Source organism: Arachis hypogaea, chromosome 14 (genome assembly GCF_003086295.3).
Source record: "Arachis hypogaea cultivar Tifrunner chromosome 14, arahy.Tifrunner.gnm2.J5K5, whole genome shotgun sequence".
Taxonomy (NCBI): Eukaryota; Viridiplantae; Streptophyta; class Magnoliopsida; order Fabales; family Fabaceae; genus Arachis; species Arachis hypogaea.
In genome coordinates this window covers 143,068,788-143,094,313 of record NC_092049.1, presented here as the reverse complement: position 1 = coordinate 143,094,313, position 25,526 = coordinate 143,068,788, and the positions used below count along the sequence as shown (strand labels likewise).

Sequence of the window (25,526 nt, the reverse complement as noted above, 5' to 3'; positions counted from 1 at the left end):
ATTTAATTATTATATTTGTTATTATTAAATTCCGTTCAATTCAATTTAATTTGTTCAAAAAAAAATTAAATTAAACGGAATTTAATTATTGTATTTAATTTTTATATATTTAAAATATAATTTTTTTTTACTTTTATGATATAAAAGATAAATAATGTTTTAATTTTTATTTTTATTAATTATTTTTAATATCAAAAAATAGAAAATATACAAAAATATACGTATAAAAATAGTGCATACATTATTCTTATATCTCATTACAATAGACAACTAAATTTATCTTTCAAATATAAATTTAAAAAAAAATTTGTATATACACACTAAAAATTAGTCACTATATGTTTATGTATAAATATATATTGTTTAATTTATTTTTAATATATATTTCATATTTTAACACATATATATTTTACATTAATAATTTGATGTAATAACTGACTTTTTGTATACACAATACAACAAAGTACAACATTCTTATACCTCATTACTCTAGACAACTATATTATTATTATTATTATTATTATTATTATTTAGAGAACAAATTTCTTTTTCATATAAATAATTGGTGTTATTAATATATTTAGAATATATACTCTCGTATCCAAAAAGATATGTATGTTCATTGGTGAACAACTATATGATCAATTCATCACATTGTTTACAAATACTCTTAACAATGTATTTTATTTTTCTTTTCTTTTTAATATTTTGTGTTAAAATGACACGGATAATGTTTTTTCCGTTATTATATATGCTTCTATTTTATTTTATTTTATTAACACCATAAATTTTCAAAGAGACTTATTAATATTTTTTAAACTAAGCGTCAGTATGTTAAGAAAGTGAATTTACATTGAAAAAGTCTCAATGAGGTTTAATGTTTAAAAATTAAAAATTATCCTAACTACTTAAATCATTTCATTTTTTTGTTTTTCACTTAATAACTATATTCATAAAAAGACCAGACATGATTATTTCATATAGAGGTGAGAAGTAGAAACGACAGCTACAAATTAGTTTAAGGTAGTTCGACCTATTAGGGCATTGTAGACTGAAGTTACATCGACTACTATGTAATCGATGCTTAGGGTCTTTGATCGGATACCTTTTTTGAAAATGGTGTACAATGAGATATAATCGAGGGGTCGGATCGGTCTGTCTCCTAGTCCGAAGAGGTTGTCGAGGTATGCCTTTAGATCTTTTTCTTCTAATCCGAGTTTGTCAAAAGTGGGTTTAAACAGAATATCGGCCGAGCTACCTTGATCTATCAAGGTTCTATGAAGGTTAACATTTACTAAGATCATGGTTATTACTACGGGGTCAAAATGGCCAGGTAATATGCCTTGAGCATCTTTTTTAATGAAAGAGATAGTTGGTAGGTCGGTTAGTTGACTGTCTTCCTCGACTTGATATACCTCCTTGAGGTGTCTTTTTCGTGAAGATTTTGGCATTCTTCCTCCTGCGAACCCACCATTGATCATATGTATATGTCACTCTGGGGTGTTAGGAGGTGTTTAGGTCGTCCTCCTTCTTTATCCCGTCTTTTCTTTCTTGGATCGTCTGACCTGTCAGCCAGTTATCTGTCAAGTCGGCCTTCTCTGGTCAACTTTTTTATGACATTCTTTAAATCGTAGCATTCATTAGTAGAATGTCCGTACAACTTATGGTACTCACAATATTCAGTCCGACTTCTAGCTTTTTTATGTTTAATCGGACGAGGAGGTGGGAGTTTCTCTGTGTGGCATATCTCGCGGTAAACATCCACCAAGGAAACCCTTAGAGGGGTATAGTTGTGATACTTTCGGGGCTTCTCTACACTTTGTTTTTCTTTCTTCTTGGGTTCCCTTTCTTTGTCTCGAGTTTGGTACTAGGGCAGGTTTGTTCGAGGGGGAGGTTCTCTGAGTCGAGAATTTTCTTCCATATTGATGTATTTTTCTACCTTTTCTTAAACTTCATTCAAAGAAGTCGGGTGTCGTTTAGATATTGACTGGGAGAATGGTCCTTCTTTAAGACCATTGACCAAACCCATGATTATAGCTTCGGTTGGTAGCTTCTAGATCTCCAAACAAGCCTTATTGAACCTTTCCATGTAATCACAGAGGGTTCTTCGACTTCTTGCTTCACTCCCAGCAAGCTCGGCGCGTGCTTCGTTTTATCCTTCTAAATAGAAAATTTGGTCAGAAATTTCCTGGACAAGTCTTTGAAGCAGGTTATAGACCTGGGTGGCAGGTTATCAAACCACTTCATGGCCTCCTTCGTTAAAGTAGTCGGGAAGGCTTTGCAACGGGTGGCGTCAGAGGCGTCGGCCAGGTACATTCTGCTTTTAAAGTTACTGGGAGCTCAGGTCAGACGTTTCGTCATAGAGATCCATGTCGGGTGATTTGAAGTTCCTAGGAACTTTAGTCTTTATGATCTCTTCTATGAACGGATCTTCTTCTCCTAGGGGACTTTCATCATGTTCCGCCCGATTATTCCTCCTTTGTAGATCAGCCTCCAATTTCTGTAGCTTGTCTTCTAGCTCCTTCCGTTATCTTACTTCTCTTTGTAAACTCCCTTTTTACTTCCATTGTCGTTCAGCCTCGTGTTCGAGCTGTTGCAGTCGATCCCCCTGGCCATGAACCAAATCTAGGATCTCAGTTGTATAAGGACGGTCCTTATCCTTGGGATGGTGGACCTCGGAATGGATCATTCTTGGTTGAGGATTTCCTAAGGTCCCTTCCCTGTGAGGGCCTTGGTATGGTGGTGGAGGTGGAAGCACGAGGACCTGGCCTTCTGGCTAAACTTCTTGTTCATATTCAGATGTCGTGTGGTCATCTTCACGCTCGTGGTCCGCCATTTGTCAGAAGGAGAATTCTAGGTCCCCGGCAACGGCGCCAATGTTCTGAGGGTTACCTGAAACGTTGATTTAGGCCTGAATGTGAGGTCCAAATCCCTTGATGTGACAGCGTCCGACCTCTTTGGTGCCGAGATGCCGCTTGTCCGAGTTCCTCGTGAGGAGGTGAGTGGTGGTACCTGGAAGAGACTCCAATACTTAAGTTAGCAAGGGTTTTAGGCAGGTTTTTAGTAGATTAGAACGTGTCTCATACCTGAGAGCACCCGTGTATTTATAATAGAGTTCATGACCACTTTTATTGGAGTAGTTCCATCTTTTCTAATGGATAAGCGTTCCCTTTATCTTGGGAGTTTGTTGGGATCTACCTTCTAGATAAGGCAGAGATAGTGAAAGATTTTTGGAGGCAGTTACTTGTTAAGTCAAGTAGAGTTGGACCTTTGTGTTGGTGTCCGACCTCCTTAAAGAGGTCGGATTTATAATGAAGTCCACCTTTATTGGTGGACCTTTTTGTGTTATTGGGCATGACTTTTATCTGTTGGATCATGGTATGAATACGATCCTTTTGATTTATGAGTATAAAAATTGGATTCTCCACTTTTTTAATTTTTGTTTTAAAAATATTAAAAAATTTGAGATAAAGAAATTAGATTATCTGACTTTAGTTCTTCCCATAATTAAAAAAACACAAAAAAATTATAATGTTAAAGATATCACTCATTTTTAGGGGTGGTAGACAAGACTAGCCCACCTCGTCTCATTCCGCTCCGCCGAAAGCTCGCCATTTAGCGGGTTAGTCTGCCCCACTTCGCTTATTGAGACGGTTCCAAATTTCTACCCCATCCTGCTTAATAGTGGATTGGCAGGTTGGCGGGTTAAACCTGCCAATTATCTTTTTTTTTTTAATTATTAATACATTAAATATTAAAAAATATATATAATTTCACAAACATTTAAATAAACTTATAATTTCTAAATTTACAAACACTAAATTTTATATAATTTTAAATATCTAATAAACATAATTATCAAACAAGTTTTCAAAATAAAATAATAACACTAATATTGTCCAAAGCAAAATAAACATTGTCCAAAACATATCATTACCAATTTCATTAGGTAGACAATGAGAATGTGAACAACGGAAACAATAGGCTATACTTCTAGATTCATTAACCATGAAAAAATATTCCAACCTAATTTCACTTTCATCTTTCACGTTTTCCATTATCTATTTTCACCCACACCAAACCCTAAACATTATTTTCACCGCAGCCTCCCACTGCCACCTCCTCTGAAACGCCGTCCAACATCGCCGTTTAAGAAGTTGTAGTGCGCCGTCGTTGCCATCTCACCCAGAATGGAGGCGTTGTTCCATCTCTCCTCCACGCCGCAACGTCGCCTCTCCACCTCCCCTAAAGCCCGCGAAGTGTCGTCGCTACCTCTGCCCCTACACCCCACAGCGGCACCGTGCCTCTGTTTCTAACAGCCGCGCGTTTCCGACGAGTGCGAAGGTCGCCCATCGCCCCACTGCGTCGCGTACAACCATATCGTCCTATTGCTTCTCTGTGACGCGCATTCCTGTTGAGGAAAAAGGCCACCCGTCACATAATCGCGCTGCAACGCTGAGTCATCGCGTCTCTACTTTGTCCCCCTCTTTCGTTGGGTGTTTTTTTCTCAAATATAGTGGATGTTTTATTTCCTTATTCGTTGGATGTTTTTTTTAATTTTTATAGTTGGATGTTTCTTTGATTTAGATTTATGTTTCTTTTTTAATATGGATATTTTTTTCTTTCAGATGTATTGGATGTTTTCTTTTATTTTAGGTGAAAATTAGGGTGGAGGCGTGAAGAACAAAGCGGCTGCGATCTTTGGGGAGGGCGGTGCAAATGAAGGACTTCGGAGAGATAAATTAAGATTTGTGGGGCTTTCTTTTTACCATGGGTAGAGAATGAAAATGGAATTAGGGTTTGAATATTTTTAATTAATTAAAAGTTTGATTTTCAAAAATTAATTTAACATTTTTTTTAATTCTTTGTTTACGTTGTTTAAAATGAGTGTTGTTCTTCTATACTTTTTCTATAATTAAATATTGTCAAAGTCTCTAATCAATTAATCATAGTCCAAATTATAATTTAAAGTAAAACGAATAAACATTTCAAATACAAGTACAAAAATAACATTTCAAATTCAATTATTATTTAAGTAAAAATCCTGTCGGACAAACTCGTTCTACTCCCATCAAAATTCATAGATTAGGCGGGCTTTTTTATTATAGCAGTTAGGGGTGTGCATGGCTTGGCCCGACCCGAAGACCCGGCCCGGCCCGAACACTTTAGGGGCTAATTTGGTGTGATTTTATCAGGTCTAGGGCCGGGTATGGGTCTCAAAAATAGACCCGGTCATTATTTCGGGTCGGGTCCGGGCCATAGCTCGGGTCACCCGAAATCGGCCCGGTGGCCCGGTCATCATACATAATTAATATTTTGTGTTATTAGTGATGGATGATGGCTATTATTATGTGAAATTTAAGTGTTATAAACCTTAATATTTTGTGTTATTAGTCATTATATATAAGACTATAAGTTAATATTTTATGTTTAAAATGCATAAGACTTTAGACTAATTCATAATCTTGTGTTATTTGTATTGATTTAAATATTTGGTGTTATTAGGCAATATTAGTATTGATTATGGTTTTGTTTTAATTTTAGAGAAGAGTTGGTTCTTATTATATTTTTCTAAGTGAATTTTACCATGTCAAATAATGATTGGAGTCTTGAAAATTTGGATATTTTTACATGCTAATTTACAAGAAGGTATCAAGGTAATATAATATTAACGGCCCGGTTTTCACCCGGTATAATTGTTGCCCGAAAGTGTATAGGTTTCATCGGGTCTAGGGTCGGGTTCGGGTCTAACAAATAGGCCCGGTATATATTTCGGGTCGGGTCTGGGTCACATCAAACTCGGTTTCACCCGACCCATGCACACCCCTAATAGCAGTCACAAATTTTTTACCTAACCCACTTTTTTTTGTAAGTTATGTGAGTTGATCCGGTAAATTTCGGTCCATTTGTCACACCAACTCATTTCACTTCTATAAAAAAAAAAAGCATTTGCTTTAATATTAAAAATATGTTCTAAAAATTATATTATCAGAAATATTATATTAAATTTTTTTTTTAATATTAAATTTTAAAAATTAACTTAGACTTGGATACTTTTATTTTAAAATATTAAAATAATTATTTTTTAAATTTAAACGAAGATAAATATTTTAACTAAAATGTTATTTTCTTATTATTTTAATTAATTTTATAATAATAATAATAATAATAATAATAATAATAATAATAATAATAATAATAATTATTATTATTATTATTATTATTATTATACAAATTTGATAAATAGAATTGACGAACTAATTAAATATTTAAATTTAATACGAAGAGACAGAAATTAGAGGAGAAGGAACACATGAGGGGATACTTGATAGGGATGGTAATCGAAAGTAAGTTGGACACGTACCCCTTTTGGAGTCAATGATTCTACTCTATTTTATCTTGTTTTATTTTAAAAGGCAGTAAAATGAATTTCCCTTGAGTTTTTCAGATTTTTCTTTAGTTGTTTCAGGCTAACGCCATCTGCTGCTTCTGCTGCTGCTGCTACTGCTGGTGTATGATCGGTAATTGATTGGGGAATTGCAGCGATAGACAGAAAAGAGAAGATGACGATCACTATGCAGTCGACGCCGGGGAGCTCAGGGTACCTGGATTTGTATCCAGAGCGGAAGATGTCATTCTTCAAGAACCCTTACATTCTCGGCCTCGCTGCTGTCGCCGGCATCGGCGGTCTCCTCTTCGGTTACGATACTGGTCTGTTTCTCTCTCTCTCTCTGTCCGCCGATACTACCGCTTCTTTCCTATAACCTAAGTTAATGAAATAGATATGCAATATGCTGTTTTCTAGAGAAGGATGTAGATAGTTAAAACTTAAAAGTATTTGCTTTCTCTAAGCATTAAACACTATCAAAACTCAAACTCAGTCCATGTTACATCCACAAGCTTATGAAGAAGGTGAGCAATATCTTCTGCCATTGTCTTCAACAGAGTCCTACATTCGGAAAAAAAAAAAAAAATACAATAAAATTATACTATTTCTCCTTTTTAAATTATATATAAAGTGATAATCGAAGATCAAATTGATAAATATTTTAACAAAAAATGAAGGCGGCGACAAACCTGATATTTTACTGAAATTAAGGACAGTGAAGCAAGAGTCTTTAGCTCAAGTTTCCCTTTCGTCCAGGAAGATGAAATCCCGCATTCATTAGCTTGGAGAGCGAAGAGCTCAACCATTTAACCATTATTGGACACACCCTAACCAAATCTAGGTGTTTAGATTCTAGGCATCTACATAAGTTGTTCACAAATGGGCTTTCTCCATTTCCAACTAGTGATTCTAACAACTTCATTAACAACTCTTCTCCCATTGCTTCTTCATTTTCCTATCATTTTAATTGACTTCATCACCCACGACAACAGGTATAGAGGTTGTACTATTGACAACACTAACTAGAAACGGTCATGTACATGTCATGTCAGTGAAGTTCTATTGCTCTCATGTGACCATAACTCTTCATTATAAATGTTGACTTGGTGTCAATAAAGACCCAGTGAAGAAAACTCTCAGACAAAATGGTTGCATGATCCCACAGTAGACCCTCTTCTTCATGGCTTTGAAGTCTTACTTCCGAATATGTTGATATTATAATCTGCTTCTTCGAAGATACTAGTCTTGGTCAGTATCCTCCCACTAGAGGAAAAGTGCCCAGACAATATTAGAAGTGCTCTGCAACACTCCACTCGGGCCTTCTCATCGTTTAAACTAGCATCAAGTGCCACGGTAATGACATTCACTGCCAGCTCCCTCTATATGCTAAACGTTTGAGGCTAAGCCTGTATGGCAAATTTGTGATGGTTAATAAATACATGGGGAGATCTGTTTGGGGCAAGGTTATTTGAGCATACCAGTAGATCAAAACGTAGTAACATCACAGGCAGCTAGGGGGTTTTCATGCGAAGTAGATTTCTTTAGATTCTTAAGTAGAGTGCGCATTCTTTTAAAAACATCTTCGCCCACCATTGTCACAGGTGTCATATCAGGAGCCCTTCTCTATATTAAAGATGATTTCGAGGAAGTCAGAAACAGTAATTTCCTACAGGTACTATACAATCCTTTCACTCTTCTTCTATGTTGCCAACTCTCTTTTTGTGAAATTAAAATCTCTTGCTAATTTGCTGACATTCTTGTAGTAGGAGTAGTAAAATTTATTGCGATAACCTATGACTATGAGAGATCCATAATAGTATGTAGAAGTAGAAACCTTACATCAAAATTGAATCATTCAAGCATTTTAATTGCCGGAGTTTTCAGGAAACAATTGTCAGCATGGCAATTGCTGGTGCAATCGTTGGAGCAGCGGTAGGTGGTTGGATGAATGATGCCTTTGGACGAAAGAAGGCCACCCTCTTTGCTGACATTATATTTACTCTTGGAGCCATTCTCATGGCTGCTGCACCTGATCCTTATGTGCTCATACTCGGGCGTCTTCTCGTTGGCTTGGGTGTTGGTGTTGCTTCTGTTACTGCTCCTGTCTACATTGCAGAAGCATCACCGTCTGAAATAAGAGGATCTTTGGTAAGCACAAATGTGCTCATGATCACTGGTGGACAGTTTCTTTCCTACCTCGTCAACCTTGCTTTTACCGAGGTCAGTTTTTCCGATGTTATGTTCTGAGAGTGTCCTCATTCTTTGCAAATGTTCACTTTTGGCTATTATTTCACTTTCTGCCTTTCTCATTCTTCATTGATCAGGTTCCTGGAACGTGGCGATGGATGCTGGGAGTATCAGGTGTGCCAGCAATTATTCAGTTTGTTTGCATGCTCTTTCTTCCTGAATCCCCAAGATGGCTATTTATAAAGGTACACAATTGCCTTTAGAGTTGTGTCAAAAGTGCTACTTTCAAAAGCTACTTGTTTACAAAATTCTCTTAAGATTCTGCTTTTGTGTACAGAATAGGAAAAATGAAGCTGTTGATGTGCTTTCTAAGATCTATGATCTTGCTCGCTTAGAGGATGAAGTTGATTTCCTCACAGCTCAATCGGAGCAAGATCGCCAGAAAAGGAGTAATGTCAAATTCTGGCTTGTTTTTCGATCAAAAGAAATCAGATTGGCTTTCCTTGTTGGAGGAGGACTTCTGGTAATAAAACCTTAAAGAGGATACAGTTCATGCAACATAATGAAACATAATTTTCTCGTAGTAGAAAGACCTACATGAAATCATGAATGCTCTTTGCAATTAGTAGGCTAACTAGAATAATCCTGCTTTGCTAAACATGTTTGGAATTATTCAGAAACTGCATAGTTTGAAAGAAACCCATAGGAAATCATAGGTTTGTACTAACTTGCTCTCAAACAGACTTATATACTTGAAAATACCTAGTCATATGAGCATGGCTTGCTTACATCACAAGTATTATATAAAATAAAAAATTTTGAATGGTATTTTGTAATGATTGTTTTCTGCTTTTGGATGTCATTTGCAAGAAACTCGATGTGGTCATGTTTATAACCATTCATTTTAGGAGCCGATATTGTATTTAATTAAAATAAGGGCTTATGTTTTGGCTGAATCTCTCCTGTGCTAAATCTTCTGATTACTGTTGACTAAATTTCACTTTTGGCATAGATATAAAAGAAAGTCAGGATTTTAATATTAAATCTTATCATTTCAGCTTTCATTTGTATTACCTGTTTGTCTCAAATGCTGTGTAATATGTTGGCTGTGATTGCTCGTTTACACTCAAAAAAGAAAACTACCATGTTAAGTTATATGTTGCTTGTCTGGAATTTGAGTGCATTTGGCATTGGTTACTGACTCCATTTAAATGTAAACGACGTCAGTTTGTGCAAGTGAAATGTATTCTCACAGAATGCTGCAATGCTTGTGCAGTTTTTTCAGCAGTTCACAGGTATAAACACGGTCATGTACTACAGCCCAACAATTGTCCAGATGGCAGGCTTCCATGCCAATCAGTTGGCTCTATTGCTGTCCCTCATTGTTGCTGGCATGAATGCTGCCGGAACAGTGCTTGGCATTTACCTAATTGACCATGCGGGGCGAAAAAAATTGGCCCTTTGCAGCTTAGCAGGGGTAATCGTATCTTTGGTCCTGTTGGCCTTTGCATTCTTTAAGCAGTCAACATCTTCAAGTGAGGTGTATGGATGGATTGCAGTTGTGGGTTTAGCCCTGTACATTGGATTTTTCTCACCAGGAATGGGGCCTGTGCCTTGGACTGTAAACTCTGAGATATACCCGGAAGAATATAGAGGCGTGTGTGGGGGCATGTCAGCTACCGTTTGTTGGGTGTCAAACTTGATTGTGTCAGAGACCTTCCTCTCAATTGCTGACGGTATAGGGATCGCTTCCACATTCTTGATTCTTGGTGCCATAGCAGTGGTTGCATTTATATTTGTTATTCTGTATGTTCCAGAGACCAAAGGATTGACATTTGATGAGGTAGAAGTAATATGGAAGGAGAGAGCTTGGGGCAAGACCCCCAATCCAAACACACATAGACTTCTAGAGGAGGGAAGTCACTCCTAGGTTCATATATCATGTCATCTACCCAAAGCATTTCTCAGAGCACATTTGCAATAGCTGAGTTAGTCTTTTCTGCACTAGTCTCAGCATATGTATTTATATCCCTCCCCCAAGGCTTTGGCCTCTTGTAACTAAAAGGGAGAGCATTCCATTTCATGTCTGCAAAAATCTTATGAATCTTGTGTTTGTTGGGATAAATATCTTTATATGCGCGTGTTGGATTTGATTAATGTGAAGGAAATGTTTTAAAATTTAAAATTGTGGTGGCGAAAGTTGACCTTGCAAGGCTTGTAGCATCACACACCGCTATTGATATCATATGGCTGTAATGTGGAGTTCATACACAAAACAATGGTAACCAGAAACAATGTGGAGCCCACGTTTTCTTTCAAGATTTCATCGAAAGAAATTCAGAATAGAAAAAGAGAAATGATATTTATGCTGTTTTTTTTATGTATATGTCTTTTACAATTTTTTTTACAAGTTATTTTTAATATCAAAAATGAAAAATATATAAATGGTAGTACACGTAATATCCTTTGTAAAAAGGTAACTACAATTACTTTACAATCCTTCATATTTCATATTTTTCAAATATACTAAAATATCCTCATCATTACCTCCTTACAGTTTTTATCGAAAGTTAGATTTCTAAGATTGAACATAGTAAGGTTTGTATGTTATTTGCCCTTTCTTATTCTATTTTGTGGATTGTGTTCCATAGAAATTCAATCTTTATTGCATAATTAGTATAAAATGCTTGGTAATTCTCCTAGAGAAATGACATTCTCGCGATGGGGCATCTTAATTTGTGATATTTGATACCATTTGAAACATGGATAATTAACCTACTAAATTATAATGATCAAAATCATCAAACAATTTTTTTTTTTTAAATGTGGTTTGATTTTGAAAATAATCAAGCATATGAAAGAAATAGTAGATTATTTAAACCTAAGGGTAAGTTCTTATTGATTTAAAGACATTGAATTTTGTTTATTCATTTGTTACTTAGAAATATGTTACTACTAAATATACCAATATTCGAATTTTCTAATGAAAAAATGGCAAAATCAAATAAGAATAACCCTAGACAAGGGCTAGCAGTCCCTGTGCTCTGATTGTGATGAATGAGGACAAACTTTGAGGTTGTCCTTTGATGACATTGAAAGCTCTCCACCAGTGATCATGAGCACATTTGTGCTTACCAAAGATCCTTTTATTTCAGATGGTGATGCTTCTGCAATGTAGACAGGAGCAGTAATAGAAGCAACACCAACACCCAAGCCAACGAGAAGACGCCCGAGTATGAGCACATAAGGATCAGGTGCAGCAGCCATGAGAATGGCTCCAAGAGTAAATATAATGTCAGCAAAGAGGGTGGCCTTCTTTCGTCCAAAGGCATCATTCATCCAACCACCTACTGCTGCTCCAACGATTGCACCAGCAATTGCCATGCTGACAATTGTTTCCTGAAAACTCCGGCAATTAGGATGCTTGAATGATTCAATTTTGATGTAAGGTTTCTACCTCTACATACTATTATGGATCTCTCATAGTCATAGGTTATCGCAATAAATTTTACTACTCCTACTACAAGAATGACAGCAAATTAGCAAGAGATTTTAATTTCACAAAAATTTTCTCTCTATAAATTTTGTTCTGCACCATAGTGCGACCCGTTTGTTAATTGCTATACAGCCGTTAAAGTTGGAGATAAACCATTGTCATCAGAGGATCTTTTGAAATTCCATATGCCATCCATACGAAGCTGGTGCTACAATCTCGCTAGCTCAAAACCACCAAAAGGGTAAGTCCTAGCTCATCAGCTTTCATTGAACTGAGATAAAAAAGTTCATGATGTTAATTGATCCATCCTTCCATGCTATAAGTACTGCTTTTCCCAGCAATGCTCATGTTAGCCAGATCAAAATGAGATCTCTTTTGATTCTCGCTTTCAATCCAGCTCTTGCCAGGCATCTTCTTAACCCCTCTATCCTCCATTAACTTCCTGATTGCTAGAGCATCATTCCACCTACCAACTGTTCTATAAATGTTACCAAGCAGAACATAACTTAAATGGAACCCTGGTTGCAGCTCAATCATCTTTTTGGCGATGCGTTCTGCAGTGATATAGTCTGAGCACCTAGTGCAAGCTCCAAGAAGCACTGCCCAAAGTGACTGATCATCTCTACAATCCGAATTTTCCAACAAAATCTCAGCCTCCTCTATCAGTTCGGCACGACCTAGAAGATCAATCATGCAATTGTAATGCTCAACTCCAGGCTGAATCTCATATTTCTTTGTCATTAAAGTAAAATATTCTCTCCCTTCGTTAACCAAACCAGTATGACTGCAAGCAAAGAGAACATTAATAAAAGTGATATAATCAGGCTGCATCCCTCCTTTGATCATATCCTCAAACAAGGCCAATGCTACCATCCCTTTTCCATTCTGTGCAAACCCGCCAATCATTGAGTTCCATGTTATCAGATTTCGAACTTGCATACTCAAGAACAACCTATACGCAAAATCAACGCACCCACATTTTGCATATAGATCAACCAAGGCTGACTCCACTATAATGTCTCTCCAACCACCCTTTCTCACATACATACAATGAACCTCTTTTCCCTGTCTCGCAGCAGCCAGTCCCGAACACGCACGAAGAATAGTCCCGAAGCTGTAAATATCCACAATCCCACTCTCCCTAACAAGATTGAGCACGGTCTCATACTCTCGATTATGACAATACGTGCCGAGCATAGCAGTCCATGACACCGAATTCTTATTGCTCATCCTATCAAAAACAATCCTAGACTGGCCAACCGAACCGCACTTACCATACATATCCAAAAGACTACTCTCAACAACCACATTCCCACATATCCCAGAAGTAACAACCTTAGCATGCACCTCTCTCCCCTGTCTCAGCCACCCCAAGTTACCACAAGCAGCCAACAATGTCCCGAAGGTAAAACCATCTGGCGCCAACCCGCAACCTCTATGAATATTATAGAACAGCTCCACAGCCTCCTTAAACCTATCATTCCTTGTAAGCGCTGAAATAACTGATGTCCAGCACACAGTATCCGGTTCAAGCAATTCATCAAACATCTTGCGTGCATCCTCCACACCAAAATTCCTCCCATACATATCAATCAACGCACTAGAAACCACTCGATTTGAGTCGAACCCACGGCTCACAACAACCCCATGGAAGCACCTTCCGAGCCTCAAGAACCCAAGTTCGGAGCAGGCCTTGATAACAGAAGAAAGTGTGAAGGCATTAGGCTGAAGGCCTTCAAGGCCCACCATCTGAGAGAACAAGATAAGTGAGCTTTTGGGATCACCCACATTAACATAGCCTGAGATTATGGAAGTCCATGAAATGACATCCTTGAAGAGAAGCCCGTCGAAGATCCGGCGGGCTTGGTAGAAGAGTGGGGCGAGCTTGAAGTAGAGGGCGAGGAGGCTGTTGCCGACGAAGCGGTCGGTGTCGAGGCCGGACTTGATGACGTGGCAGTGGAGGAGGGTGCCGTGGAGGAAGGAGTGGGTCTTAGTGGAGGTTTGGAGGAGAGAGGCATAGATGATAGATTTATGGGAAGAGGAGATGTTGTGGGTTTTGTTGAGGAGAGTGAGGGCTTTGGAGAGTGAGGCATCTCTGCAGTGTTGAAGGATCTGGGATTCTGTTGTTGGCGGTTCAATGGTGGTGGTGGTGGAGAGGAAGCTGCAGTGGCGCTTCAAGTGGTGGAGAGCTTTCAATGTCATCAAAGGACAACCTCAAAGTTTGTCCTCAATAATCACAATCAGAGCACACGGACTGCTAGCTTTTGCTAGGGTTATTCTTATTTGATTTTGCCAATTTTTTTATTAGAAAATTACAAATATTGGTATAACTCAAATAAAAATGTTTATTTCATCTTTATTAGAAATGTTTGTATAATTTATTCCGTATTTTTTGTTATGTATTTATTAAATTTTTTAAAAAAATTTCTTTTTAAAAATAATAAAAAATATTTAAATTGAACTAAAACTAAAAAAAATAATAAATTAATCATTAATTTTTTTAAAATTATTTATATAAAAAATATATCACATTCGTAATAATATATAGGGCAAAAAACTAGAATAAGCCAATGTCAGGCCGAAATTACGCAAATAAGCCAAAGCCGAAATCGTTTCAGTAATGAGCCAAACCATATATTTATATAATTCGAACCAATGTAGTTCGAACTCCATTCATTAATAATTCGAACCAAACCAGTTCGAATTACAGAGAGAGAAGTTGGTTCAAGTAAATCGAACCAAGCTGATTCGAATTACACAGGGAGAAACTGCAACATAGGGCCGTCAAAATGGGCCAAGCCCATCGGGCTGGCCCGTTTACCCGTTTAAATGGGCGGGCTTTGCCTCTAATTTAGGCCCATTTAAATTTCGGGCTAAACGGGTTGAGCCCGATTAACTCGAAAAAAATTGCGGGTTAAATGGGCTAGCCCGCGGGCTAAATGGGGGCCCGCATAAAATTTGTTTTTTTTTTTTAAAACCAAAATTTCAGATTTTGGCCAAGCATCATTGAAAAAAAAAATAACCCAACCCGTACAAAAATAACAAAAAGACTAATAGTCCAATATTATGAAGATAAAAAAACCCTTGAACCCAACCCATATACAATATAAGACTAAGAGTACAAAATAAAAAAAACTCTCTCTAACACTCACTAGAAATTGTAACGTACAAAGGATGAAAGGAAAAAGAAAAATCACCCAAGAGTAACCATAGCCCATGCCTATATACCCATCAGCCCATAATCCAATAATCCATATCACCATATGCCCTAAATGCTAAATCAGTAAATCCCTATCCCTAATTCTTCAATCTCCGTTTCTTGTACACAGCAAGTGAGCAAAGGTTCAAAGAAAAAAGAGAAAGCACACTAAAGTAGCATAAATCCCTAATTCTTCTGCACAGCACCACAGCTTCACAAATTTATTATTTATGTATGTGTTCATCCTTCTTTCGGCGACAGTAACTTCTTTGTCGGTGTCATCGATGAGCATCCCCACCATTAAAGCCTTGCGAGGACCTCATCACCGTTAGCCCTTCAGTTTTCATTACCTCATCCATTCTTCAGTCAGCTTTTACTCTTTGTTAGTTTTCGTAGCCTTCAGTCATCACACTCATCAATTTTCAACCAACTATTGTAAGATTACTTTTTTCAGTTCTTGTGTTAATAATAAAATATGCATGTTATTTCTTTTCTCACAAATCTTAGGTTCTCAACATTTAGATGAATAGTACGACACTAACATCAATTATTTATTTATTTATATATTATGTTTTGTTCTGGGTTATTTTGGGTTATAATAAGGATTAATCTGATTCTGTGTTTTTATTTTTTGTTAGTGATTTAATTTGGAGTTATGGATGACTATGCAAGAGATATTGTTGATCCAAATGCTGAGGTAGAACAAATTTTTTTGGACTCAAACTCAGACTCTGATGATGACTTTGATGATCTTGTTGACGACAAAGTCTCGCCCGAAGTAACTCAAGCGACACCTCTTGTAAGTATTCCACCTGCTGCTATTGATGGGTCAAATGCTAAAAAGAGAAAACGGTTAACTACATCTAATGTCTGGGATAGCTTTATAAAAATAGTTGGGGAAGATGGAAAAACAAGGTGCAAATGTAAAGGGTGTGGAAAAGAATACAAAGGTGGGGATAGTACTCATGGTACCTCTACATTGAGACGGCATATCCCTGTGTGTCGTGAACTTCCCAAATTTCATGATTTGGGAAAAATGATGCTTGATGAAGCTGGGAGGTTAAGGGCTAGACAAGTTGATCCTATGGTTTTTCGTGAAAAAATTGCAATAGCAATCATAGAACATGATTTGCCTTTCTCATTTGTTGAGTATAGAAGAATTAGGGATGTTTTTAAGTACTTGAATCCTGATGCTAAGATGTTTTCTCGAAACACTGCTATAGCTGATATTTTTAAATTTTATATTGCTGAAAAAGAAAAATTAAAATGTCAGTTAGGGAAACTTCGAAGTAGGATATGTTTAACTACTGATCTTTGGACTTCATGCACAACAGAGGGTTATATGACTTTGACTGCCCATTATGTTGATTCACGATGGAAATTAAATTCTAAGATACTCTCATTTTCTCACTTGCCCCCTCCACATACGGGACATCAATTAGCAAATAAAGTACTTGAGTTGTTATCTGAATGGGGAATAGAGAAGAAAATATTTTCAATAACCTTAGACAATGCTTCATCTAATGATAGCATGCAAACTTTACTCAAGCGAAACCTCCTTTTAAGTGATGGGTTATTGTGTAATGGGAATTTTTTTCATGTGAGGTGTTGTGCTCATATCTTAAACTTGATAGTTCAAGATGGGTTGAAGGTTGCTAGTTCTACTTTTCATAATATCAGAGAGAGTATCAAGTATGTGAGAGCATCGGAGGCACGGGCTATCCAATTTAGAGATGTTCTTAAGTCACTTGAAATTTCTGACATTAGAGTGAACTTAGATGTGCCTACTAGATGGAATTCTACTTTTTTGATGTTGGAGAGTGCTTTGAGATGCGAGCGTGGTTTTGTTAGACTCTCTTTGAAGGATAACAATTTCAGAGATTGTCCGTCGGAAGAAGAGTGGAAAAGAGGAAGAGAAATCTGTAAATTTCTAAATCCATTTTATAAAATTACTACCTTGATGTCTGGTCAATCTTATCCTACTTCAAATTTATATTTTATGCAAATTTGGAGGATTGAATGTTTGCTGAAAGAATTCTCCATTAGTGAGGATGAGGTCATAAGAAAAATGGTGCAACCAATGAAAGCCAAATTTGATAAGTATTGGAGCGATTATTCCATAATTCTCTCTCTAGGGGCTATTCTTGATCCTCGAATGAAATTTCATGTTTTGGAATATTGTTTGAATAAAGTGGATCCATGTACTGCTAATGAGAAATTGACCACCATCAAGAAAAAGCTGTATTTGTTGTTTGAAGCATATTCAGAAACTTTGTCACATAATGCCTCTTCTAATGCTTCTGGTGGTCAAATAAGAATTCCAACTTCTAGAGAAGATGATTCACTTTCATTTGATGTGCCTGATGTAAGTTTTATCTCTGTTGTGCATTATGTTAATATAATTTTCTTTTATATGTTTATGTCAATATGTTACTTTCTTAATTGTTTTATTATTTTTTTTGAATATTGTAGGAGTTGAGAAATATAAATTTTTAAACTAATGCTTCACAAAGAAAGTCTTCGTTAGATATCTATTTGGAAGAGTCAACTCTTGATATGAACTCTAAAATAGATGTCTTGCAATATTGGAGGTCTCAAGCCCATCGCTTTTCTGATTTAGCTTCCATGGCTTGTGATGTGCATAGTATTCCAATAACTACGGTAGCTTCAGAATCAGCCTTTTCTATTGGTGCACATGTCCTAAATAAATATAGAAATTCTATTTTGGATAAGAATGTGCAAGCTCTTATTTGTGCTCGTAATTGGATACATGAATTTGAAGATGATGGTAATTCACTTTTTAAATTTATTTTGTTAACTTCTATTGGCAATAAATAATGAATGACTTGCATATTGTATTTATTTAGTTTTCTACTAACTAACTTTAAATTGTAGATGCTGAATTTGAGTGTCAAAATGAAAGTGACAAAGAACATTATAAAGATAAAGTGGATTCAATTAATATGATGCCTGGTATTTTATTAGTATTGTCTAATTGTTTCAAACCATGCATTTTTTAATTCAATTCTATGAAAATTCTTTTTCTGCCACTAAGTCACTAACTTTTATTTGATAATTTATTTTTCTTTCTATTGCAGGTGTTGACTAATTTGGTGAATTGGATAAAAGATTTTGGGGATTACATTGCTTGTTTTTTTTGTAAAATATTTGCATGCCATGTAATCTGTTAAATACTTTCTTTTTACCTTTGTGTGGCTTTTTGGTAGAATTATGAATTATGATGTTGCTATATTGGTTTATAATAGTCTATTAACTATATGAGGGGAATTACAAATACCCCTTTAATTAGAAATATTAGAATTAGAAATATGGAATCACTAATTGGATGTGAATGTGGTTCTGTTTTGAGTTAAAACAACAAATTTAGAATATAATAGTTACTAAAATTAAATGTATTTAATTATTTACTAGAACTTTAATTTTATTTGTGTCAAACAGGATTTTTTTGTCCAAATATGTACACCAGTTTTTCTCTTCAAAATTGGATTTTTTTAGCTTTTTTTTCAAAAAAAATTCAAAAAAAAAATTTCAACAGATAAACGGGCCAGCCCATTTAACCCGTTGGGCTGGCCATAAACGGTCCGGGCTATAAAATTTAGGCCCGTGAACAAAGTGGACTTAAATGGGCTAGCCCGTTTAACCCGTGGGCTAATCGGTCTGGGCTTAAATGGGCTGGGCTGGCCCATTTGACAGCCCTACTGCAACATATAATTCGAACCAAGCTGGTTCGAATTATAGGGAGAGATGCTGTATCAAGTAATTCGAACCAACAGCTGCGTCCGCAACAACATCATGATGTACGCACGGGCATATCGGCGCACAGTCTCGTCATCGGCTCCCTCAGGGCACTCACCAAAAGTCTCCTGAAACCAGCTGCAGTTCACTGCGTACTTCTGAACCTGGCTAGGAGGAGGTATCACTCCAAGCAACTCTTGGAACCACTCCCAGGTTGGACGCCCACCCTGGATGTATATATGGAACTCTGATAGGCAGCCGCTCACGTAACGCCCGTCCACTGGCAAACCCAACTGGTATGCCACGTCCTGGAGTGTGATCGTGCACTCTCCGAACGGCATATGAAACGTGTGCGTTTCCGGACGCCATCGCTCGACGAATGCACTGACAAGGGCCTCGTCTAACCGGAACCATCTATCGTTCAGCCTTGCAAAATGGTATAGACCAGCCATCTGCAAGTACGGAACGTATTTGTCATCCAGTCGCATGCCCTGCTGCCGCCGCATGCTCCTGACGCATCGTTGAGGCTGCGCATGAAATGCACCGCATTGTTAGAACCAGCTTAATAAACAACGACAAACATAACCAACACGATAAATCATCAACAAAACATTATACTAAATGAAACCGCATAAAAATACATCAACAAGAACCACATGCAAAACAAACCCATAGACCGCACAACTAAACCGCTAACATAGAACAGCTTAAGTAGAACCACTAACATAAAACAACTTAACTAAAACCGTTAACATAAAATAGCTACCATAAAACAACTAACACAAACCACTAACATAAAACAACTAACATGGTTTGGTAACAGCTATTGTTTCTTGAAACTTTCCGGGACGAAGACCACTTTTGAGTGCGTGCGAGTGGACCTCTGGGCTCAAATCGAAAATTTTCATGGTTACTTTGGCAAACCTCGTCATATAGTCTTTTAGACTCTCATGTTGCCCTTGTTTGATGGTGCTTAGGTAGTCTGTTCCGTGCACGTAGATCCTTGAAGTGGCAAAATAGTCAATGAAAGATCGGGCCAATTCTTCAAAAGAGGAGATTGAACTTGCAGGCAACTTAGAAAACCAAAGTAATGCAACACCATCTAGAAAAGTTGGAAAAGCTCGACAAAGTATAGTTTCAGAGGCACCATTAAAGAACATCATAGATTGAAATTTCTTAATGTGAACACGGAGATCTTGAATCCCTCATATGGCTTGAGGGCGGTAGGCAACACAAAATTCTTCGGCGTTTGAAATTTGACAATGTCCTCCGATAAGGGATTGTCTATTGTCAGTCTTTCTTTTGGCGGGACGATCTCATCGGACCCTGAGCCTTGAGGTCGTGTGCCGTTTGAGGTCGCACTCTTCGGATCCTCCGTGTTCGACTTACCATTGTGATTTGATTTCAAGAGATCGGCCATCCTCTTGACTTCGGCTAGGAGGGTGGCGTTCATGGCTACTAACTCGTCATGGGTGGGTGGAGGCGTCGGCGGTGCAACACGGTCGGCCATGATTCTGTAGAAATTAGCGAAACAAAATGTGCGTGGGATTAATTTGAATAAATCGGGCCCCGCTGGGCTCCAAATGTTCCATCAAAGATACTCTTCCGTGTTATAGCTCGGCCATGCATTCTTCTGCCAATTCTAGTTGTCGGCAGCAAGGCTATCCTTTGAACTAAGGCTCGGGGCGGAACCTGCAACAAACACTCTGACGCTCAAGTCACTATTTTCTCAAGAGTCAAAAAACTCGTATATTTTATTTGTTGGTGTTATTGTATTCGTTGTGTTCTGTGAAATTGGTTCCACGCTGTTATATAGATGAGTGAGGTTACTCTCTGCAACGACTTTCAAAGTTAGTGGTTTACTTTCTAAAAAAGTTCGTTATGCTTTTGAATATTTATTTTAGTTGTGCGAGAATTTCGGCCATTGTGATTTGCCGAGAATTTTTTGTTAGTCCGATATATGCTCGGTCATTTATTCTGGAGCCGATATTGTTGGTATAGTCCACCAAGTAAGTTTAAATTTAGCATATTTTCAAATTTATAATTTTATATTATATTTTTGGTATTTTTTCTCCTCATTTTTTTTCAATTTTTTTTATTATTATTTGCAAGTCAAAAAATACTATATAATAAGACAAAGTATTACAACTAAAGCAAATATAAAAAATAAAAATAACAAATAAAAATATATTTCTATACAATTCTAATATAAAAAATTTATATTTTTTTAAATAAATAAATTTAATTTTTTAAACTAATAAGTTATATTTTAATTTATATTATATTTTAGTTGAATAATTATATCAAATTATATTTAAATTATCAAATAAATATTTTATAAAATATTTGTAATATAAATAATTTAAATTTAAGGATAAAGTATATTTTTTGTCCTTGAAGTTTGATAAAAGTTTCAAAAATACGCCTAAGTTTTATTTTGTTTCAATTTTGTCCCAAAAGTTTTCGATTTGCATCAAATATACCCTTGACGGGTAATTTTTCAAAAAATTTAAGATCAATTCAATAACAATCTCATAAGAACAACCCTCAATATAAGCAAATCAAGCATCATTTTCATGCATTATTGTTAGATTGCTCTTAAATTTTTTGAAAATTTAGCCGTCAGGGGTATATTTGATGCAAATCAAAAACTTCTGGTACAAAATTGAAACAAAATAAAACTCAAAGATATTTTTGAAACTTTTGCTAAACTTTAGGGACAAAAAATATACTTTACCCTAAATTTAATATTAATTTATATATTATCTAATCAATCTTTAAATAATATAATACTTATTAAAATATACTATATAATTTAATTAAATAAAAACACATTATACCTCCAATTTAACCCTCTAAATTTTAATATTAAAATAACCATCCATACACTAATAAAATGAACATCTGATATATCTATTATTTACATTGTTTAATATTTTCATTATTTACTAATACTTTTCCTTTAATTAATTTATCTCTTGGCTTATCGCAGGTCTCAGTCTAGTAAAATGTAATTACCAAACCAAAGTATTAACCTCTTTACGTGAGGGCCACTGAGCCTCTTATGCAGAGTTCCTGCCAAATCACAGATCCTATCCCCCCTTGAGACAGTTGTCTTTATCTCCATCTGCCACTTCTATTTTACATGTGTAGAATCAATGAGATATTCTACGCCAAAGTCTGCGCCTAAAAATAACCTTAGAGAAGAAGTGCATGGCAAAGTATGGAACTATTCTCCTCCTTAAATAAAACTTAAAACATTTGTTTTTAATATTTTTTACTTATTTATGTCTTTGAAATAAAAATTGAGCAATTTTCACCCTAAAATGGTGAATATCACGTGCTTGATAGTTGATACTAGTTTTCTATAGGAGTAACTAAACTAAGAGAAGAGAAGGATTGTATAAGAAATTGTGTGTTTGATTAACTGAGTCAAAGCATAGAAAATAGTAAAGCCATATAAAAATACGGGAAGATGCAAGAATACCGGTTCCAGAGACAGCATAACCCATTGAAAAGTCAAAACCGAGACATGCATTCCATGAGGACCCTGACATATCGGATCAGTTTTATACCATAACGCTACGTAGTATTTAAACATGAGGAAGTCTGAGAACATTGCAAGGAGTGTTGTTAGTTACAGTAGCAACAGATTTAAGCTTCTATCTTTTGTTCCTCAAACCACCTTGATGCTTGATCTCTTCATCGATCTCTATAACTAGTTTTCATCATCTTCTTTATTAATAATTAAAAATTTGAGGTTCTTCCGTTCCAATTTGGCTTTCACTTTCGTGAGTTTCAGGTCCATGCTGTAGTGGTGTTTGTATGAGAGGATCGGAGCTGAGATCGAGATTGAGAGAGAGAGAGAGAGAAAGAGAGAGAGTGAGTGAGACGATATTAATTAGAGTGAGGGCAGAGCCGGTATCGGAAAAAATTGAAAGTTTTTAAACCATAAATGACAATAAGTTTTAATAGGGTAAATCCTGTGTCTTCCCGGGGAATCTTGACGTTCGTTATTGCTGGATCTTCTTGCTGCTCTTTGCCATCTCCAGAACTTGACACAGTTCCGGAGGAGTTCACCATATCTATCACTAAGTTTCGCAAAAGATGGAACCAGGAGTTGCTGCTCCATTCACTGTTGCCTCCTCCAACAATGTTGAAGAGATCGAGGTTAGCTGTAGCTTGTGTTGTCTTTTTATTTTTTCATGGCCCAACCAAGAAAGACGCAAGCTAAGGATAGGACTATTGATAAACAGATAAGTGCAGCAGTAAATGGAAGCAGCGGGGAAGAGACAGCTGGCGAAAATGAAGGGAAAGGGGAGACTCCAGCAGGAGGGTGGAAAACTGCTTGGATATTGCTGGGTAGGTACTTAATTGCCTTTTAGTTTGAATTGTGTGTATCTATGTGCTGATTGTTTGCATTGCATGCAGCGAATCAAGCACTGGCGACGTTGGCCTTCTTTGGAGTGGGAGTGAACTTGGTTCTGTTCCTAACGAGAGTGCTGAGACAGGACAGTGCGGTCGCCGCAAACAATGTGAGCAAGTGGACAGGAACGGTGTACATATGCTCACTCATAGGCGCATTCCTGAGTGATTCCTACTGGGGTCGATACAGAACGTGCGCTATCTTTCAAGTCATCTTTGTAGCGGGTTTGGGGCTCCTGTCTTTCACGTCCAGGAGATTCTTGATCAAGCCGGCTGGCTGCGGAGACGAGAACACAGAATGCAGGCACCCCTCCTCAACGGGCGTCTCCATCTTCTATGTGTCCATATACATGGTGGCACTCGGTTACGGAGGCCACCAGCCCACCCTCGCAACCTTTGGTGCAGACCAGTTCGATGGCAACAAACAAGATCAGAGCCGCTCAAGAGAGGCCTTCTTCTGTTACTTCTACTTCGCCCTCAACTTCGGCTCCCTCTTCTCCAACACCATCCTCGTCTACTATGAGAATTCAGGCATGTGGACAATGGGATTCCTCGTCTCCTTGGCCTCTGCCCTTCTTGCCTTGCTTTCCTTCGTCGCCGGTTATCGCAAATACAGATACGTTGCCCCCTGTGGCAACCCTGTCGTAAGGGTTGCACAGGTCTTCGTCGCTTCCACTAGGAAGTGGAAGCTTCATCCCGCCAAAGCAGATCAACTCCACGAGGTCGATGGTCCAGAGTCTGCCATCAAAGGGAGTAGAAAGATCATGCACAGCCAAGATTTTGGGTAAGTAGTTATCAAACTCGATCTAGGCATATTGGATGGGAATTATTTCTAACATTTTCCAAATGTTGAGAGCAGATTCATGGACAAGGCAGCAACAAAAACGCCGAGAGATGAAAACGAAGGAAAGAATCACTGGCGGCTCTGCACTGTAACTCAGGTTGAGGAAGCCAAATGCGTGTTGAGAATGTTACCGGTTTGGCTATGCACCATTATTTACTCTGTTGTGTTCACCCAAATGGCATCTCTTTTTGTGGAGCAAGGGGATGTCATGCACAACAAGATAGGAAAGTTTCAGTTGCCAGCAGCCAGCATGTCGGTCTTTGATATCACCAGCGTCCTGCTATGCACCGGAATTTATCGCCAATTTCTGGTCCCGTTGGCCGGGAGATTGAGCGGTAACCCCAAGGGACTGACTGAGCTTCAGAGAATGGGAGTTGGCCTAATCATTGGAATGCTATCAATGATTGCAGCTGGTATCACAGAGATAGAAAGGCTCAAACGTGTGATTCCTGGGGAGAAGGCCAGTTCTCTAAGCATATTCTGCCAGATCCCACAGTATGTTCTGGTTGGTGCCTCAGAGGTTTTCATGTACGTGGGTCAATTGGACTTTTTCAATGGCCAAGCCCCAGACGGGATTAAGAGCTTTGGGAGCTCACTCTGCATGGCTTCAATTTCTCTTGGAAACTATGTCAGCAGCATGCTGATTTTGATCGTAATGGATATCACTGCAAAAGAGGAGAGGCCAGGCTGGATTCCCAACAACCTCAATGATGGCCACATGGATAGGTGGTTCTTCCTCCTTGCGGTGCTCACTGCTTTGGACTTTCTCCTCTACTTGTTCTGTTCTCGCTGGTACAAAGGCATCAACCTTGAAGAAACCACCGAAATGCAAGTCCAACAACACGAGGATCTTCAACTGGTTTCTAAAGTTTGACTTTATTCCAATTATTCACTTCTTTTCTGTTCTAGGCATTATGATTTACCATTGTCCCTCTTGCTTTTATTTACTTAGTCACACTGACAGAAAGCATGACCTGCTCCATTTCGAGATAATTGGGATGATTGCTTTCATTGCTCACATGCCATTTTCTTCTTTGGACTAGAATAAATATAAGGTGGATACTACCATGAAGATTTTATTATTGTCTTTATATGAAGATGCTTCTTTTTTACCATTAGATGATGAAATGTATGGTTTGATTTTGATGTGTTACAAAAGTGTTATTTTTTTTAAAGTGTGGCTAAACAAACAAAGTACACTTTTAACACAAGAATCTTCATAAAAAGATGT

At 37.3% G+C, this 25,526-nt stretch overlaps 3 protein-coding genes across 5 annotated transcripts; 2 read left to right on the top strand and 1 right to left on the bottom strand.

The window, feature by feature from the left end:
* The first annotated feature begins 6,290 nt into the window (after window positions 1-6,290).
* LOC112798302 (inositol transporter 1-like) lies at window positions 6,291-10,760 on the top strand. 3 transcript variants are annotated; one of them, XM_025841566.3, is made up of 7 exons: window positions 6,291-6,347; window positions 6,461-6,711; window positions 7,990-8,060; window positions 8,273-8,608; window positions 8,713-8,820; window positions 8,913-9,098; window positions 9,852-10,760. In XM_025841566.3, the coding sequence occupies exons 2-7, from the start codon at window positions 6,564-6,566 to the stop codon at window positions 10,503-10,505; spliced, it is 1,503 nt and encodes a 500-aa protein (XP_025697351.1). In that variant the 5' UTR covers window positions 6,291-6,347; window positions 6,461-6,563; the 3' UTR covers window positions 10,506-10,760. The 3 variants fall into 3 exon arrangements, with proteins under 3 accessions (XP_025697351.1, XP_025697350.1, XP_072071776.1); XM_025841565.3 differs by lacking the exon at window positions 6,291-6,347 and having other exon boundaries at window positions 6,348-6,711; XM_072215675.1 differs by lacking the exon at window positions 6,291-6,347 and having other exon boundaries at window positions 6,355-7,741.
* Window positions 10,761-11,473: 713 nt separating this feature from the next.
* LOC112798301 (pentatricopeptide repeat-containing protein At1g03540-like) lies at window positions 11,474-14,431 on the bottom strand. Its single transcript, XM_025841564.3, has 2 exons — window positions 12,225-14,431; window positions 11,474-11,974 (listed from the first exon to the last, which is right to left on the bottom strand). Exon 1 carries the CDS (start codon window positions 14,271-14,273, stop codon window positions 12,366-12,368), a length of 1,908 nt encoding a protein of 635 aa, XP_025697349.1. The 5' UTR covers window positions 14,274-14,431; the 3' UTR covers window positions 11,474-11,974; window positions 12,225-12,365.
* An 8,550-nt stretch (window positions 14,432-22,981) lies between these two features.
* On the top strand, window positions 22,982-25,207 carry LOC112798300 (protein NRT1/ PTR FAMILY 7.1-like). Its single transcript, XM_072216061.1, has 4 exons — window positions 22,982-23,196; window positions 23,309-23,388; window positions 23,458-24,235; window positions 24,311-25,207. The coding sequence occupies exons 1-4, from the start codon at window positions 22,982-22,984 to the stop codon at window positions 25,167-25,169; spliced, it is 1,932 nt and encodes a 643-aa protein (XP_072072162.1). The 3' UTR covers window positions 25,170-25,207.
* Window positions 25,208-25,526: the final 319 nt, after the last annotated feature.

Coding starts and splice junctions, on each gene's coding strand:
- LOC112798301 (XM_025841564.3), bottom strand. CDS start 14,273: ATGACATTGAAAGCTCTCCACCACTTGAAGCGCCACTGCAGCTTCCTC.
- LOC112798302 (XM_025841566.3), top strand. CDS start 6,564: ATGACGATCACTATGCAGTCGACGCCGGGGAGCTCAGGGTACCTGGAT. Junction 8,061..8,272: donor GAAACAGTAATTTCCTACAG/GTACTATACAAT, acceptor CGGAGTTTTCAG/GAAACAATTGTCAGCATGGC. Junction 9,099..9,851: donor TTGTTGGAGGAGGACTTCTG/GTAATAAAACCT, acceptor ATGCTTGTGCAG/TTTTTTCAGCAGTTCACAGG.
- LOC112798300 (XM_072216061.1), top strand. CDS start 22,982: ATGACAATAAGTTTTAATAGGGTAAATCCTGTGTCTTCCCGGGGAATC. Junction 23,389..23,457: donor AACTGCTTGGATATTGCTGG/GTAGGTACTTAA, acceptor CATTGCATGCAG/CGAATCAAGCACTGGCGACG. Junction 24,236..24,310: donor ATGCACAGCCAAGATTTTGG/GTAAGTAGTTAT, acceptor TGTTGAGAGCAG/ATTCATGGACAAGGCAGCAA.